Raw genomic sequence first — 18,249 nt, forward strand, 5'->3', positions numbered from 1 at the left:
CCATTATTTGCTTTCGTGCTTTTCTTTGTATGTTAAATGATACATATTATAGATTGTAGACCATGGTGATGAGCTAAGGATAGAACACATAAACATTGAATGATGCCGCATAAAATTTTGCCAAACATCAATTCAATCTGAACTAACAAGATCTAATCTAAAAGCTCAACTCAAGACCTTTTTTATTATTTCGTATTACTTCATTACATAATTTTATAGTCACCTCTGATCAACTAATTTGCTTTAGTTTTTATTTTAATTTGTGATTTATTTCATTAAATTTGTCTCATTTTTATTTTTGACCATAATATGCATTCTTTTTTAAATTCACATATAAATATTTGACTTATATTTCCATCTCATTCACACATTTTTCCTACTTTTTCATAAAACATCATTTTACAAACTTTTTATAATTTCCCCATTAATTATCCTCGAGGAAAATTTAATGAGATCGAGACAATAGTTACAAATTCAATTCTTACTATCTTTACTTTAACTTATTAGCCCATAAAATCTACTCACGGTCCGTTTAGTTAGTGGTAATAAATGATGATAACAGGAATGATTTAAAGTGTAAAATTTCATCAAAAGTTTCATGTCATTCCTATAGTAAATGAAACTTTAATCACAAAAAAGTTTTTTTGTTTATAAATTTTCATTGCCACCTAATACCACATCTCTTAATGGTAATGTATTGGAATAAATTTTATAAAGAAAATGAAATGATTGAAGTTGGACAAGCATGGTCATCAAGGTAGTAAGAGATTTCTCAACCAAAATTACACTAATTTTCATTTTCATTACTACCATTTAAAACCACCTACCAAACGGGTGGTTCAAATTTACATTTTAAAACAACATAACATTTTGCACAATTAACTTTTACCTTAGCCTCAGACCCTCAGTGCTAAGTGCTAAGTGCTAAGTGCTAAGTGCTAAGTTATCTCTTGTATACTTCAAATAAACAACAAAACTACAAGTGAACCATTGAAAATGCTAACATCATAAATAGATTACAGAACATGGAGGTGAACAACTTCAATAATATATATTACTCTGTCTCTTTGAGATTGCTAAAATAGTTACAGTTACCCTCACAAATTCATTTGTATTCAAAACAAAGAGCAATATCTTAGAACTTCGATAGCAGATACGGGTGTTGGGCTGCTTTAAAAGTGAACTGGTGGTTGGATGCATAGTTGCTTAAGCTTCTCAGGAGAAAATCCCTTCATCGGTTTCAGCTTGATCTCGAACAACTTGGGCCAAAGTTTACCCGTTACTGCAATGAAAGAATGTGTTAACTTTTCTTTCTACTTCTTTCTGAATACGAGGCACAAAGGGGAATACAGTATACAATGAGCATTTTAATGTAGGACTGAATGTATCTTACTATCTTATATCTTGAATGAAACTAAAATCCCTCGATATGGATACGTTTAGTTAGTTCTAATGCCCTATAGCACAATGATACTAAAAATCAATGGAGTGAACTACGAACATAGTCCATCTAAGAAAAGTGACTTTGCAAATTTACGTAAGCATTTGCATCTACTTTCTATGTTCATCTTCAAATGAGGCAAAGGTTTATGTCTTTTGGTTCCGAATTACAATGGATGGTGGACTTCTAGTTAAATGAGTTATTCAATCACGTGCATTTCTTCTTATATGAAGTTGCTGATGACGTTTGCTATCAAGGGCCCATCAGAAACAACTTTTTTTTATTTGGGATAAGGTTGCGTGCATCCAATCACTAAACCTATCTAGGTGGAAGCCACTTAATGACATTGAGATGACAGAAAGATGTGTTGACATCAACTTTTCCAATGTTAAACGGTCATCATTTTAATCCCTTTTTCCAAAAGTGATACTATTGCTTTGGATAGCTCATCAAGAAACATTTACAACGGAGGGTGTTCTCTTAATAGTTGATTAAAGAATCATGACATGAGACTCAGAACAAAGTTTTGGGACAGGGGAAGGAAAATAAGTGTTTTTCCTACAAATTTTTTCATTTTAGGAGAGATTATATACTTAATAAAATTTATTCATGTTTCCCCTTCAAACTCATCCCCTTTAAATCTCGCCCATCTCTTTTTATTATCCAAACAAGAAATCTTCAATCCATTCAAATTACTCCCTTTTCTTTCTCTCAATTTTTCTCTATCTAAACACAATGTCAGTCTACATCATACACTAACGTGTACTAAAGATTACTACCAAGTAGAGAGAAAAAAAAAGCATGAAAAATAATCAAGCGTACCGAAGATGCGTTGTGTGCTGCTATCCCAAGCTATGCCATTCAAAACATCAATATCCTGAGAGAACATAAATTACTACATGAGGATATGTTTTCACTTTGGTAACATCAATAGCCAAGCACAGCGGATTACATAGGAAGACATCAAGTCATTAACAGCGTGTTTGGATGAGCATGTGAAGAGAAACAAAAGGAAAAGAGACTATTTTCCATTAGACAAGGTTTGGAAGGTCATTTTCAAATCCTCATCTTTAACCAATTTTATAACAATTGTGGATTTGACTCAAATTCAAATTTTAAATTTTTTTATTTGCCAAAAAGCTAAATTTGAGTTAAATTTATCTTTTCAAATGAAATTTTCATTCCCAACCAAAGCATTAATTTGTAAAAAAGAAACCACACGACGAAAGTGCATCTGATATGATCGAATCTCACCTTTTCACCGGCTGCTACCAATCCTTCCCTGAAAAAATGCAAAATAAAAGTCAATAATTTATCAGAAACTGAAGAGTGAAGACTAGTTGAGGAAGAAGACTTGCAAGAAGATAACCTCAATTGGGGAAGAAGAATCCACCCAAGAATAGTGCCATCTTCAGGAGATATTCTAACAATGCAGTCAGTCTGCTCAGAAAGAATAACAAAATTTAGTAGCCATGAATGTCCCTCAAAAAATGTAACTACTGATTTGCTAACACTTTGTTTGGATTGAGGAAATTGGAGGAAAGGAAGGAGAGGGTATAATGTCCTTTGTTTCGATGCTAAGATTGAAGGGGAGAGATTTGTAAGGTAGAAATTTGAAGGGATTAAGTCCCTACATTTTGTTACTCCCTCCTGTTCTACCTATTAGTCCTATTTATTTTTTGTCACTATTCAATTAGCACTCTTAATTTGTTTTTTATTCTTAATCTATAAGTTAAATATAGCCATATGCAATCTAGTTTGATTCATCTCGATGCAAGGATTACTAATATCAACTTTTTATAATTTTTGATTAAGAACAATTAAAGATATTAAGGGTTCGGTAAATGTGAAAAACTAAATGGGACTAATGGATTGAATAGGAGGTATATTAAACAAATATACTCAAATGTGAAAAAATTTGGAAGCAAAAGCTATTTCTCTTCCTCTACCTTCCTTTCCCTTCTAAAAAACAAGGGAGACTTCCCTTCTTATTCCTTCCCCCTCCCTCCCTTCCTTTCCCTTTCCTTTATTTTCTTTTCTTCCCTTTCCTTTCCTTACCTTCCCCCCAAATTAATATCCAAACAAAGTGTAAAACAGTAAGAGTATGTTCGGGGGGAAGGGAAGATTAGTGGGTTTTCCTTCGAAATCATCTAGTGTTAGAGTGATCTCCTCCTGTTCCGTTCGCCTTATTTTCCTCCCCTCCTTTTTAACAATATATCTGGATAGCAAATTAGAAAGAAAAGAACGGAGGGGAAAGGAAAGGAAGCTGAGAGTTAAGGAGGAAAAGTGCACTTTGTTTATTAGAAGGGAAGAGAAGTAAAAAGAAGGAAAACGAGTGTTTTCTCTCCAAATCTTTCCACTTTAGAAGAGAGTTTTTTTAACAATTTGTCCATGTTTTCCCTCAAACACCTTCCTTTTTATTATCCAAACAATAGATTCTCTATTCTTTCAAATTTCTCCCTTTCCTTTTCCTCTATTTCTCTCTATTCAAACATAGTGTAAATATTCAAACAAAGGAAACCATTTCTTTCCTTTCATTCCTCTCATCCAAACATAGCATAAATGTGTTACATATTGAAAACATAACTTAATCAGATTGTTGAATTTTGTGCTGAAATCATATAGCAACTATATTAACTAACAGCATATAACTAACACAAGCTCACAACATAATGAAACCGAAATAAAGTTGACATATACTTGAAGTGCAACAAAGAAAACAAAAATTCACAGCATTTAGCATAGCAAGCTTGAAGTGCAACTAGTAAATGCTTCATAGAGGTTCAAACAGAAGATGAAATCTCTATGAACTTCCCACATACACAAGAAATGAGTAGAATGTCTTTGAAATACTAAGACTATACTTCTGGAGATACAGTGTTTACGAAAGAATTACCTGCCAAATATTTGCCCACACTTCACCATTCACAAATTCTAATTCATTCAGGTTGTGTACTTCAAGACCTTCGTATCTAATGATTTGCTTTGATATTACTGTAAAAAGTAAACAAGTGCAAATAGTAATTAAGCTGTGAATAAAAAAACAATTGAGCAGAATGCTGCTTATACAAAAAACCAAATGATAAGCATCTGAGACGCCATAAAAAATTTTATTTTGTCATTTTACGAATTTCTAATAACTGATACAGAAAAGAATGCAGTGTAGAAAAGAGGACAAATGAACAGAAAAATTAAAAATGCAACGATAGTGCATATCACTTTCACATGATTCACTAATCTCCTTGAGAATCTCGAATAAAAAAACCGAATCATGGTCGATTTTGGGCTATTTTAGAAGGAGGTTGGGAAATTTATCGAACATCAAGCAGAGAAAGGATCATACATGATACACCATAAAGCAATATGGGAAATTTGCATAATAACTATATACACAAAAAACTCATGGATATCGCTTCAACTTGTAAGAAGGTTAAAATAAAAGATGGGCACCTTTCATAGTTTGAGGATCCATTTGATATAATGTTGAAGAACCATCACTTCCAAACAAAATTTTTCCATCAGTTGCGAACCCCCATCCATCATTCATTTGATGAGTAAATTTTGCAATCTGCAACAAGCAATATCAGAAATAATCTTTGGCATATCAGAAAATGATGAGGGTAGAACATTGGTAATCAAAATAGATGATGGATTGGAAGAGAAAAGATGATGACAAACTTTGCTTAATTTACTTCTATCATAAATGTAGCCAATTTTCTGCAACCAAGTCAATTGATACAATCTACAAAACAAAAATGTTCATGTATTAGAAATAACATAAAAGAGAAGATGTATTGACATTCTTACATGAAAATTATGCATACCTTTCATTAAGGAGTGTTAATCCTTCCCCAAATGAAGAATCATCCATCTTGTTCTCAGCCTTAACCTGACAAACCCGGCGAAGTATTAGACAAAAGTAGCGAATAGCATATACATGAACTGACAAAAACCAGAATATTTGTTTGTCATACATATGGCAAGAAGGAAGTTTGACTTTTGAAATCAAGAAATTCCAGAAATTTTTTATGGTTAATAAAAAGAGCAAGAAGGATAAGGAAGAAAATGGAAACATCAAGTCCAATATTTTTCCTTTTGTGCTAATTTTCGTCATGCTTATCTATACACGGATACACCTCGAAAATGAACTGACACTATACAGAGATATGCACAAGCACGGTGTAGTGTCAGTAGGATGGTGTATGGGGAAGTTGGTACAAGCCATAAAGTCGTAATTTGACATAGCAGATTGATTAATATCACGGTTATTTGATTTATAAGGAGTATAGGACATCAAATTTCGAATAAAACGACATGGGAGCTCTGCACAGAAAATCTAAGGTATCAGGGACGGGATCAAGGAAAGCTCACACGGTATCTTTCACAAAATGAAGTGGAAATGAATCTAATACATTGAGTAAAACGTGGTACCTTTCCTGTACGAAGAGCTACCTTCCGCACAGCAGACTGCAAGAAAATAAATGGAGTAAGATTACAATTTACAGAAGTGTAAACGTCTGAGATATTTAGCAAGCAAAAGCCAAAAGGGTGCCTATGTGAATAGAACTCATCAAGAATCAATCAACTATACAGATAAGAGATAACATGCACAATTACATTATCAAGGAATGCTTTAAAACATAAGTTTGATCATCGACATAATTACATCGGACAAAAGAGTCAAGGAAAATTAGCCAATAGTGGAAGATAGTTAGGAATAGTGGAAAATTAGCCAATATTGACCGCATTCCTCTAGTCCTCCCTATAAAGGAAGTACAGGTATGGATTGTTCGTCACACTCCCTCACTCAGAACCTGCCTTCGAGTGGGATATTGGGTATGATGATGATCATTATGAAAAGAGAGAGGGAAAATTAGCCAATAGTAGAAGAGAGTTAGGAATAGTATTTGGAAATTAAAAATTTGATTGAGGGAGGCCAGTGAAACATAATTCGCTAGTTAGTTCACCTTTTGGATTTGCGTTCGTTCAAAATGGTTCAAAAATAGCCTAAAACCGACCATAATTCGTTTTTTGTGATTCGCGATTCGCAAGGCAATTAGCGAATCATGTGACACTAACAAATAAATGAGGGAGGCCAAAGATGACTTAGATAAAGTGAATTCAAAATGTTGAAGAAAAAGGGATAATGAGCCAAAGATCAAAAACTAACTAGAATGATATAATGAGCCAATTAAAATTTTACTAACAGATAAATCATACTCATACTCAGTACAAGAATAACTGTAAGTTTTTGGCATTTTCCAACATAACAATACAAAATTTGAAGGAACTCACCTGGCCATAAAGACCAATTGATTCATAAAGAGTGTCATTTTTCCAATATATAAGACCCTGAAAGAAACACAGACTGAGGTCATTCTACAGTATATAGATAACACACAAGCAAAATTGCTGTATTAGCCCAAAACAACACCACCCTCAAATGTAAATTTCTATAGAACTCAATATTAACACACTCAGACACCTCCCCTTGACTAGTATGACATCATTGAAGTAACTTATGTAGCTCAGTCAACAGCTCAAAATTAGACAACTAAATTGTATTACAAGCTGAGCCTTCCACAATGGTTAACTACCCTTTGTCATAGGCTCCAACAGAGTTTAACTAGAAACAACTTCTGATGTCCAAGCTCATAAGACATCTATATTGTTACAGGTTAAGCTTTTCATTGAGTGGTATCTTTGACATGGTATTTGGAAACCAGAGTGACAAGAGGTCATGGGTTCGAATTTCAACCACGATACGAGGAGGGAATGTGCTACATCACACTCCTAGCCGAAAAGCTCTCGTGTGAGGAGGCGTGTTAGAATATGTAGCTTAACCTTTGGGTTGAGTTGGTTCCCTAACAATTAACATAAACCTTTTGGTTGAGTTGGTTCCCTAACAATTAACATATATCAATCAAATTCCGAGCACCAAAAATTAAAGACATCAAGGAAAATTCAACCATTTGAATCAATATGCAAAATTTAGTAACTTTTGTATGAAGATGTCATTAAGTCCTACTTGCATCAATGCACTTTACAAACTCCATAAACTAAGATCACTAGGTGAATTAGCCTTAACTCAGAGGTGATTGTACTACTACCATACAAATCAACATCACATTGCCCCAATTGACCCCTGTGATAATAAATACTATTCCCCGTTTCTTTTTAATACCTACACTTCTAAAAAAAACTCACATAAAATTGGGATCGGAGAAGTGTAACTATAAAAAGAAGTGTAACTATGAAAAGAAACGAACTATGGTATTTCAATTGACCCACCATTCAATTTAAAGCTCAAATATGAAAAAATAAATAAATAAATAAAATAAAATTACTCAACGTCTTGCAAATCTCTTCTCCATAAAACATTTACCTGTCAACAATTCAACATTAACTAAAACACAAAAATCCCAACGAAAATTGAATTTATCAAAATGAGCATCATACAATCACATCCCAGATAATTAAACAACACAAACACTCAGAATTCGTTTCAAAATAAATTACAAATCATATAAATACCTGAGTAAAAGCTTGGCGATCATGGGGAAATTCATGGACAACATCAGCAGTAAAAATCTGGGGTGAATGGGTTTTAAGGGAAGTTTGAGGGAAAGTAACCCAGGAATGCGAAGAAACGCCCAAGAAAAAGAGGATACAAAAAATAACAATAATTGGGATACTTCGAGTTAGCCATAGATAAGGCGGAGTTGAAGAAATAGAAGGCATTGACGAGTGGTGAACTGAATTGGATCGTTCGGGTTTTTTCTTCTTGATTCTCAGTGTTCCGCTACCCGCCATTAACAATGATGGAGCGGAGCTTTTTGAGATTTTAAGAACATGGATCTGTTAAAAAAAATAAAGTCAATGATATTTTGGTCTGAAACCGTATGTCCGAGGGTTGAGGACCTGAGGTTGTTGGTTGGTGGGTGGTTATCTGATGTTGATTCTGGTCGTCTGATGGATTATGGATTAATATTGGTTTTAGTGTTTTGGACTTCAAAATCGAAATTTGCATTTATAGGTAGTTTTACATATTTTAAAATTTTTTTAAAGTCGAGTTTGGTTATATTTTTTGTATATACTAAATTGTTGGGTCTATTTTGAATAATTGGTTTAGAGTTGTTCAAAATAAATTTGATAATTTAAAATTTACTTGACGTTGTAATCGACTAGAAATAACTAACTCGAAATCAATAAGATGATCCGAATGTACAAGCTCTAAGTGGGGTGCCTTGGTGACTGGTGAGTCGTGAGTGGTTACTGGTGCATTACAAGATAAGATGTGGAATAGTTTAATTTGATTGGTCGATATTGCTCAAATTGGCACGCCCTTCACATGTCTCTTTGCCGAAAATACGAAAATGCTGTTATTTTCCTTATTTTTATTTTATCTTTTTAGTGTATTTCAAATCGCCTTATTTTTTATTATGAATTCACAATTTGTTGTTTTTTTTGCATCTAATAAATACTCTTTTCGTTTTTTTCTTCTCGTTTATTTTTTGTATAATTTTTAAAGTTTTGCCTTAATATTTATAAATACGCATCATAAATAATTATAAAAGATATATAATAAAAAAGTATACATTTAGACGAATCTTACGAGATCTCATATGAATATATTTTATCATCTATATATATGTCTTAAAAATTTCAATCAAATTTCTTTCTCCAAAATTAAATATATTAAACAGAGAGAGTATAAAAGAAAATTTACTTTTAAAATTTTAATTTTAAGTGATTCTCTTTTAAAATTTCACATTTTTTTTTATCGAATTGGTTATTTTAGAAAAGCTCAACTCTTGCTTTTAATTTTCTTTTAGGGGGTGTTTGGCGTGAAGGAATAGGGTTGAAACTTGGGACTTGAGACTTAAATTAAATAAAGTATTATGTTTGTCTATGGAGAATGGACATGGGACTTTCAAGTCTCAACTCTTCAAGTCCCACCTTTTAATGTCCTAAGGGTGAGAGAATTTTAGGATGAGACTTGTATTTGTATGAAAATGCCAATTTTGTCATTAATGAAGTAAAAAAATAAGATATAATAAGGGTAAATTGATAACTTTATAACTATTTTTAATTAGATTCATTTCATTCTAAAATTTTACCAAACAAGAATATACGATATTTTTTCTTAAAGTCTCAACTCAAATCTCATATATAAGTCACATAATTCCCATTTAAAGGATTATATCACTTATCTTTTTATAATTAGTTATATTATTTTAATAGAAAAAAACTAAAAAAGGAAAATTAACAAACTCAATCCCTCCTCCTTCCCCACTACCAACTACCAGCTCCCTCATCCTAGTGCCACCCTCCCACATCCCACACCTGCAAACCCCTGTACCAAGACACTAACCCTCTAAATCTAAACCTCCTTTCGTCCCCAGGCAGGCAGGCACAGATACACCCAGACCCCCAACCCCACTCGCGAAACACCGGTGAACAACCACCCCCACCTCCATTGCTAGACTGGAACCTGTTGAATACTCTCCGCCCTAGTTAAAGTGGTCTCATTCTGTCTTATCAAGTCATTGTTCAGTGTGTGATTCATTTGTTACTACTTACTCATAGTTGATATTGGAAACGGACAAACCAAGCAAAATTGAGAGAAATTAAAAAATAGATTAATATGACAATAACAGTCTTTTAATTTAGAGTTTTTGCGAATTATAACATTAAGGTTTTTTTTTAAGAATTACTTCGCCAAAGTATCAAAGTCTATACCATTCAGGCCAAGTGATCGTTGACCAACCCAAATAATTTTTTATCAACTTAAATAACCGTTGACCATCACTAATCACCTTTGACTTTTGTTGACCATCCCTAGTCACATTTTGCTTTCCTAATTACCAGTAATAGCCTTAGCATTTTAACTCGTTTCCACCCATCAGAATGATACTTTTTCAAAAATCGGACATTGCGATTTTCCTTATGGAATAACTCTTTCGGTAATTCGGTCGAAACAAGTACTTATTCGCCTATTTTCAGCTTGTAGACCGAAAAAGATATTTAACGTCATTTTTACCCACCATAATGATAATTTTTCAAAAAATAGACATTGTGATTATTCTTATAGGAAAATTCTTTCGAATTCGGTCAAAACAAGTACTAATTTGCCTATTTTCCGACACATTAATCGAAAAAGATATTCAACGTCGTTTTTATCCATCATAACGATACTTTTTCAAAAACAGACGTTGTGATGATCATGATGAGGTAACTCTTTTGAAATCCGGTCGAAACAAGTACTAATTTGCCTATTTTTCAATACGTAGACCGAAAAAGATATTTAACATCAATTTCAACAAATATCGTTATGATCGGTAAAAAATATAAAAAATATATTTTTCGATCTATGTGTCGGAAAATAGGCAAATAAGTACTTGTTTCAATTGGATTTCCAAACATGTTGCCCATAAGGATAATCCCAACGTCCTTTTTTGAGAAAATATCGTTAGAAAGGGTAAAAACGACGTTAAAGTGCTAAAACACAAGAGTATTATTGGTAATTAGGAAAGTTAAAGGTGATTAGGGATGGTCAACAAAAGTAAAAAATGATTAGTAATGGCAATGGTCATTTAGGTTGGTCAAAGGTCATTTGGGTTGGTCTAAGGTCACTTTGGCCTGAATAGTGTAGATTTTGATACTTTAGTGGCAGTTATTCGCAAAAAACAAACTTTGAGGCTGTAACTCACAAAAGTTCTAAACTTAAAGGCTGTTATTCGCAAATTTCTCTAAAAAATATGAAGATCCGCATTTATCGACCTTCCTGATTTTCAGACATGTTGCACCAATGAAAAAACTCAAACAAAATTTTAGAGGGGCGAAGCTAACCAAAAAAAACGAAATTAAAATAAAATATAATCAATCAATACAACCAGAAATTATAACATAAATTTTGAATCGATGTAAAGCTGACGCTCTTTTATCACATTAAAATCATTTATGATTCATTTGGTATATGTCTTAGTTATTTGTGTTTCAACGTGAACTATATTATTTAACTATTAGCAAGAAAATCATTGTCTATTATGTTGTTTTTAGTTGTTGGGCTTACATTATTAAAAATTATGAAATAACAGTTGTATACTAAAAGTTTCTTGCTAAAAAACTCGGGGGGCAAAGCCCTTACCCGACCCTTATAAGTTTTACCCCTGTATTGCAGAATGGCAGATCCACATCAAGGGTTAAAGGAGGCTTACTAAACCCATTCCAAACTCATACCTTTTGTATTTCTATATCAACCTCTCTTATCTTACAATTTTTTTTTTGAGTTAAATCTTATCTTACTACTGTATAATACATTATATGTTATAAAACCTAATGAAATCTAATAAAGTTTGAATGAAAATGAAACTTTTTTGAATTATTGGGTAGGCGAGGGATAGGTGAATATAATTTTTTTTTGATTAAATTAAATATTATAGTTTAACTTGTTTTTATATAATTATTTTCTTGTATATATTATTCAATTATTTTTTTAACGTATTTTCTATTTAACCTCTATAGTTAAAATTGTAATTTCACCCCAATATTGCATATATGCCTATAACCTAAGATGACTAGCGACTGTAGTCTATACATTTAATTTTCTTTTTGCATTATGAAATTCAATTTGACAAAAAAAAACTCATAAAATAAAAAATTAACATATAATTGATAATAATAAAGTATGCTGTTAGCAAATTAAAACAAATATTAAATTATTTACGAAATTACGGCGTTAGATTATTATAAATAATTTAAAAACAAAATTATCAACAATAAACAAACAAAAACTTAAATTACTAATATTAATTTTTATAGAAAAAATGTGCGTGAACAAGAACATTCAAGAGTCGTTGACCAATAAGGGATCGATATTTTCGTCCTTCTTTCCTTGTAAACGTTCAAGAAAATCAAGGAACATTCCAGACTTCATTTGATAACTTGAACCTTCTCGAATCCCCTTAAAAAAAGATATAAAGACAAAGTAACCAAAACGACACCAACTAGACCTCAAATCTGTCGTTTCAATCTTCCACATTAAAAAATCACGCCAAAACTTTAAATAGAAATCCAGAGAACGGAAGAAGACTCCAGAAAAAGAATACTTGAAGATTGCTATAAAAACCGCTCCTGTCTCTCTCTATCTCTTCAAGCAGGCATCATAATTCTCTCTCTAAAGCAATCTACGCAAACTCCTAATCAATCTACGTTTTCTCTCTTCTCTCCATCTCTTCTATTCGAATAATTTCTAGGTTTTTTTGTTGAGGTGCGTCAATGGCGGACATAACAATGGGCGAAACAGAGACTTTCGCATTTCAGGCTGAAATTAATCAGCTTTTGAGTCTCATCATCAATACTTTCTACTCTAACAAAGAAATCTTTCTTCGTGAAATAATTTCTAACTCTTCTGATGTACGTGTAACAGAATCTCTAAATTTTTCATTTGTAGTTATGCATTTTTGTGCTTTAGTATTGATGTTTGATTGATTTTGTTATAATAGGCATTGGATAAGATTAGATTCGAGAGTTTGACGGATAAGAGTAAGTTGGATGCTCAACCAGAATTGTTCATCAGACTTGTTCCTGATAAGGCGAACAAGACACTGTCGATTATTGACAGTGGTATTGGTATGACTAAAGCAGGTAATTTCCCTTACCATCATATTTTTTCTATTAAGTGCAGCATCGTTAAATATTGATGTTAATTTTCCAGATGCAATGATCATTTTGTGACGCGTTCTGCTTCTTGTTCTTGCTAAATGTATAATTGAAACGATAATATGGTCTATTCTAATTGCAAAGCTTGTGCACATAATCAAAATAATTCTCGAGATTATTACAAGTCAATTTTGATAGTATCATTGTCAAAATAATTTTTGAGATAGCGTAGTTGAAGGTCAGGATTCTGATTTGTGATTCTTTTCACTTTTTTGGTTTAAATATGGGAAACACAGTGTAGTAGCAGACTAGTAGTGCTCAATACATTGATTATTCTATACTCATATCAAAAGGAGTTTTTTTCTCCAACATTTTTTGGTGCTAATGAGAGTTTTTAAATAGATCTTGTAAGATATAGTAGAATGTTTGAGATGTAGAAGCGCAGAGATTGTCTGCAGATTATATAAATGTGCATTAGATGGATCTAACAATATGGGCGTAGCAAAGAGTAAAGGGATTTTTGTTACTTTTAATGTTTAAGGTCTCGTCAATCACTGGTGGTAAAATTGAGATGAATAGGCTTTTTAGGTTTTGAATTCTAACCAATAATTTTAGAGAAAAGCCACGTCAGCAATTGAGCTATTATTGATCGATGAACCTTAAGAAATTTGTTAATATATGAGGCCGTTGTTTGGCGGCCTTAGACGGTTAGATATCTTGAATATGCCTAAAACAATAATGAGTAATGGATTATTAATAGTTAGTTCATTCATAATATATTGATAGATAGAGCTAAAACAAATTTACGTTTCTGTATGAGGATGCTGCCAGTTGACTTTATGCAAACTATCGAGTATGACTAAATAGGTTGTTATGGTCTTAATTGAGATGTCTGCCTTGCATAAAAAGTATTGCAATTGTGCTTATTATGAGATGCAATCGTGCTCATTATGAAATGCGTATGCAGACTTGGTGAACAACTTGGGTACAATTGCTCGATCTGGAACCAAGGAATTCATGGAGGCATTACAGGCTGGTGCAGATGTTAGCATGATTGGACAATTTGGTGTTGGTTTCTACTCAGCTTACTTGGTTGCTGAGAAGGTTATTGTGACTACCAAACACAATGATGACGAGCAATACGTCTGGGAGTCTCAAGCTGGTGGTTCTTTCACTGTCACAAGAGATACCAGCGGTGAGCAGCTCGGAAGGGGTACCAAAATCACTCTCTTTTTGAAGGAAGATCAGGTACTTATAGCTGTGATCCTACACGATCTGCGTCTGTTTAACTTGTTTCTGTATTGCTCTATGTACTGATGAAACTGTCATTGTTATTCTCAGTTGGAATACTTGGAAGAGAGAAGAATCAAGGATCTTGTTAAGAAACACTCTGAATTCATCAGCTACCCAATTTACCTCTGGACCGAGAAAACTACTGAGAAGGAGATCAGTGATGATGAGGACGATGAACCAAAGAAGGAAGAAGAGGGTGATGTTGAGGATCTTGATGACGACAAGGAAAAAGACAAGAAAAATAAGAAGAAAATCAAGGAGGTCTCTCATGAATGGCAGCTCATTAACAAACAGAAACCCATCTGGCTACGAAAACCCGAGGAGATTACCAAGGAAGAATATGCTTCCTTCTACAAGAGCTTGACTAATGACTGGGAAGATCATCTTGCTGTCAAGCACTTCTCTGTGGAGGGACAGCTTGAGTTTAAGGCTATCCTTTTTGTTCCAAGGAGAGCTCCATTTGATCTGTTTGACACCCGCAAGAAACCCAACAACATTAAGTTATATGTCCGGAGGGTTTTCATTATGGACAATTGCGAGGAGCTCATCCCCGAGTACCTTAGTTTTGTTAAGGGTGTTGTTGATTCAGATGATCTTCCGCTCAATATCTCCCGTGAGATGCTGCAGCAAAACAAGATTCTGAAGGTGATAAGAAAGAATCTGGTGAAGAAATGTATTGAGATGTTCAATGAAATTGCGGAGAACAAAGATGATTATAACAAGTTCTATGAAGCCTTTTCCAAGAACATCAAGTTGGGTATTCATGAAGACAGCCAAAACCGAGCTAAATTGGCCGATCTTCTTCGATACCACTCGACCAAGAGTGGTGAGGATCTTACAAGTCTCAAAGACTATGTTACAAGAATGAAGGAAGGACAGAAGGATATCTACTATATCACAGGTGAAAGCAAGAAGGCTGTCGAAAATTCACCTTTCTTGGAGAGGCTTAAAAAGAAGGGTTATGAAGTATTGTTCATGGTTGATGCAATTGATGAGTATGCCGTTGGTCAGTTGAAGGAATACGAAGGGAAAAAACTTGTTTCGGCTACAAAGGAAGGATTAAAGCTCGATGATGAAACCGAAGAAGAAAAACAAAAGAAAGAAGAAAAGAAGAAATCATTTGAGAATCTCTGCAAGGTGATCAAGGACATATTGGGTGACAAAGTTGAGAAAGTTGTAGTTTCTGACAGAATTGTTGATTCACCTTGCTGTTTGGTAACTGGAGAGTATGGTTGGTCAGCAAATATGGAAAGAATTATGAAGGCTCAAGCATTGAGAGACAGTAGCATGGGAGCTTACATGTCTAGCAAGAAGACTATGGAAATTAATCCTGACAACGGAATTATGGAGGAACTTAGGAAGCGAGCCGAGGCTGATAAGAACGACAAATCGGTGAAAGATCTTGTGTTGCTGCTGTTTGAGACGGCACTGTTAACTTCCGGTTTCAGTCTTGAGGACCCGAACACCTTCGCAGCTAGGATTCACAGGATGTTGAAACTTGGGTTGAGCATCGACGAGGAAGAGGCAGGTGAGGATGCAGATATGCCCGCTCTTGAAGAAGATGCTGCAGAGGAGAGCAAGATGGAGGAAGTTGATTAAGGCTGCTTAACAGAAGGACAAGTAAATATTACTACAACTACTGATTGAAAATCAAATTCATTTGGTTGTATAAGTAAAAAATCATGTTTACTTGAGGCGTGTGTGTTAGTCTAGTGGTCTGTAACTGTCCTCTAGTATCTCATGTCATGGCTCTCTTGTTTTTTTTTTTTTTTTTTTTTTTTTTTTTTTTTTTTTTTTTAATAATTTGTATGGGGTCTGAACTTTTTGTTGCCTTGTTCTGTTTGTACCCTGAAATCTAGTAGTAAAAGTATTTTGAGTCTGAATTCTTAAATCTTTGTCTCATGGTAGTTTATCTTTCTCGCTTGTTAGATTTTCATTTAGGGGAGTTACTAAATTTTGCCCCTCTTCATTTTATCTACTCTTCATTTTATCGCCATTTTTCTCTAAATAAAATTATGAATTTTCCCTTGATTTTAAAAAAATTACAATTTTGCCACTTCTTACAAATTTATTATTTATAATAATAATAATAATAATAATAATATCAATAAAAACAATAATAATAATTAACTTTTTTATATTCTTCAAAAAGAATATAAATAAAATTAATAATAATAAAAGTAACAATAAAATTAAAAATAATTATTATTATTCAAAAAGAAAAAAAAAATAAAAAAAAAATAATTGCCTAGAACCGGGCGATTGGAAAATGGCGATTGAACCGTGATCCAATCGCCAAAAAAGTGGCGATTGAACCGGGGTCCAATCGCCTAATTCTGGGCGATTATTTTTTTTTGAATATTTATATTAATAATAATAATAATAATATTAATATTAATAACAACAATAATAATATAATTAAAAATAAATTAAATATAATAATTAAAACAAAAATAATAATTTAATAATAAAAATAATAACAATCACAATAATAATATATATCAACATAATCCAATCTTCAACAATCAGTGGTGAAAAATCAAAGCAAAAAGAAAAAAAAGAAAAATGGAAGATCCAGAGAATGAAACGGTAATTTTAAAGCTTTTGATTGATTTTTTATTTTTATTTATTTTTATTATTATTAATTCATTTATATTATTATTATTATTATTATTATTATTATTATTATTATTATTATTATTATTATTATTATTATCATTATTATTATTATTATTATTACTATTATCATTATTATTATTATTATTATCATTATTATTATTATTATTATTATTATTATTATTAATTCATTTATATATTTATTATTATTATTATTATTATTATTATTATTATTATTATTATTATTATTATTATTATTATTAGTATTATTATTATTATTATTATTATTATTATTATTATTATTATTATTATTATTAATTCATTTATATTATTATTATTATTATTATTATTATTATTTAAAAGAATATAAAAAGAGTTAATAATATTATTATTTTTGTTATTAATATTATTATTATTATTATATTGTTAATTATTATTATTATTATTATTAATATAAATTTTCCAAAAAAAAAATTAATCGCCTAGAATTAGGCGATTGGACCCCGGTTCAATAGCCACTTTTTTGGCGATTGAACCGGGGTCCACTCGTCCGGTTCTGGGCGTTATTTTTTTTGAATAATAATAATTATTTTTAATTTTATTATTGTTGTTGTTATTATTATTATTATTATTATTATTATTATTATTATTATTATTATTATTACTTTTATTATTATTAATTTTATTTATATTCTTTTTGAAGAATATAAAAAAGTTAATTATTATTATTATTGTTGTTATTGATATTATTATTATTATTATTATTATTATTATTATAAATAAGAAATTTGTAGGAAGTGGCAAAGTTGTAATTTTTTAAAAATCAGGGGCAAATTCGTAATTTCATTTGGAGGGGGTAGCGATAAAATGAAAAGGGTGGCGAAGTTTAAGGATTGGGTTCATTTATAACAAACATGTCATTTGATTTGGAAAATTTTTTAAATTATAATCCTAATTTTAATTCATTCCCTCAAAAATTGCCTAGGTGAAAATTAAATGAAATACCTGAGAGAAAGGTGGATATATGCTCTAATAGTTCAATCATATATGACTCAATTTTCAAAATAATTCATACTATTGAAAAAAATTCATAATAAAAATTAATTCTCTTGAAAATAATATTTGATGATTAATTTTTTTTTTGCAAAAAGTGTGAAAATTTTAATTAATATATATTAAAAATTATTTTGATTTAAAGAGTTATAGCTGAATTACTTTTGACAATTACTTTATTT

General features: G+C 31.8%; 2 protein-coding genes across 2 annotated transcripts; one reads left to right on the forward strand and one right to left on the reverse strand.

The window, feature by feature from the left end:
• Nucleotides 1-768: 768 nt before the first annotated feature.
• On the reverse strand, nucleotides 769-8,466 carry LOC130806517 (glutaminyl-peptide cyclotransferase-like). Its single transcript, XM_057671639.1, has 11 exons — nucleotides 7,976-8,466; nucleotides 6,737-6,793; nucleotides 5,873-5,908; nucleotides 5,266-5,330; nucleotides 5,120-5,183; nucleotides 4,892-5,009; nucleotides 4,338-4,435; nucleotides 2,811-2,881; nucleotides 2,696-2,723; nucleotides 2,264-2,318; nucleotides 769-1,282 (listed from the first exon to the last, which is right to left on the reverse strand). The coding sequence occupies exons 1-11, from the start codon at nucleotides 8,252-8,254 to the stop codon at nucleotides 1,173-1,175; spliced, it is 981 nt and encodes a 326-aa protein (XP_057527622.1). The 5' UTR covers nucleotides 8,255-8,466; the 3' UTR covers nucleotides 769-1,172.
• A 4,043-nt stretch (nucleotides 8,467-12,509) lies between these two features.
• LOC130806561 (heat shock protein 83-like) lies at nucleotides 12,510-16,186 on the forward strand. Its single transcript, XM_057671693.1, has 4 exons — nucleotides 12,510-12,859; nucleotides 12,949-13,090; nucleotides 14,073-14,353; nucleotides 14,447-16,186. Exons 1-4 carry the CDS (start codon nucleotides 12,722-12,724, stop codon nucleotides 15,995-15,997), a joined length of 2,112 nt encoding a protein of 703 aa, XP_057527676.1. The 5' UTR covers nucleotides 12,510-12,721; the 3' UTR covers nucleotides 15,998-16,186.
• Nucleotides 16,187-18,249: the final 2,063 nt, after the last annotated feature.

This window comes from Amaranthus tricolor, chromosome 2, assembly GCF_026212465.1.
Source record: "Amaranthus tricolor cultivar Red isolate AtriRed21 chromosome 2, ASM2621246v1, whole genome shotgun sequence".
Classification (NCBI taxonomy): Eukaryota; Viridiplantae; Streptophyta; class Magnoliopsida; order Caryophyllales; family Amaranthaceae; genus Amaranthus; species Amaranthus tricolor.

What these genes read in the sequence shown, in the direction of transcription:
- LOC130806561 (XM_057671693.1), top strand. Translation starts at nt 12,722, where the DNA reads ATGGCGGACATAACAATGGGCGAAACAGAGACTTTCGCATTTCAGGCT. An exon ending in TATTGGTATGACTAAAGCAG is followed by an intron (nt 13,091 to 14,072) that starts GTAATTTCCCTT and finishes ATGCGTATGCAG; the next exon opens with ACTTGGTGAACAACTTGGGT. An exon ending in TCTTTTTGAAGGAAGATCAG is followed by an intron (nt 14,354 to 14,446) that starts GTACTTATAGCT and finishes TGTTATTCTCAG; the next exon opens with TTGGAATACTTGGAAGAGAG.
- LOC130806517 (XM_057671639.1), bottom strand. Translation starts at nt 8,254, where the DNA reads ATGGCGGGTAGCGGAACACTGAGAATCAAGAAGAAAAAACCCGAACGA. An exon ending in ATTCTTCTTCCCCAATTGAG is followed by an intron (nt 2,724 to 2,810) that starts GTTATCTTCTTG and finishes GCATTTTTTCAG; the next exon opens with GGAAGGATTGGTAGCAGCCG. An exon ending in TGGTAGCAGCCGGTGAAAAG is followed by an intron (nt 2,319 to 2,695) that starts GTGAGATTCGAT and finishes ATGTTCTCTCAG; the next exon opens with GATATTGATGTTTTGAATGG.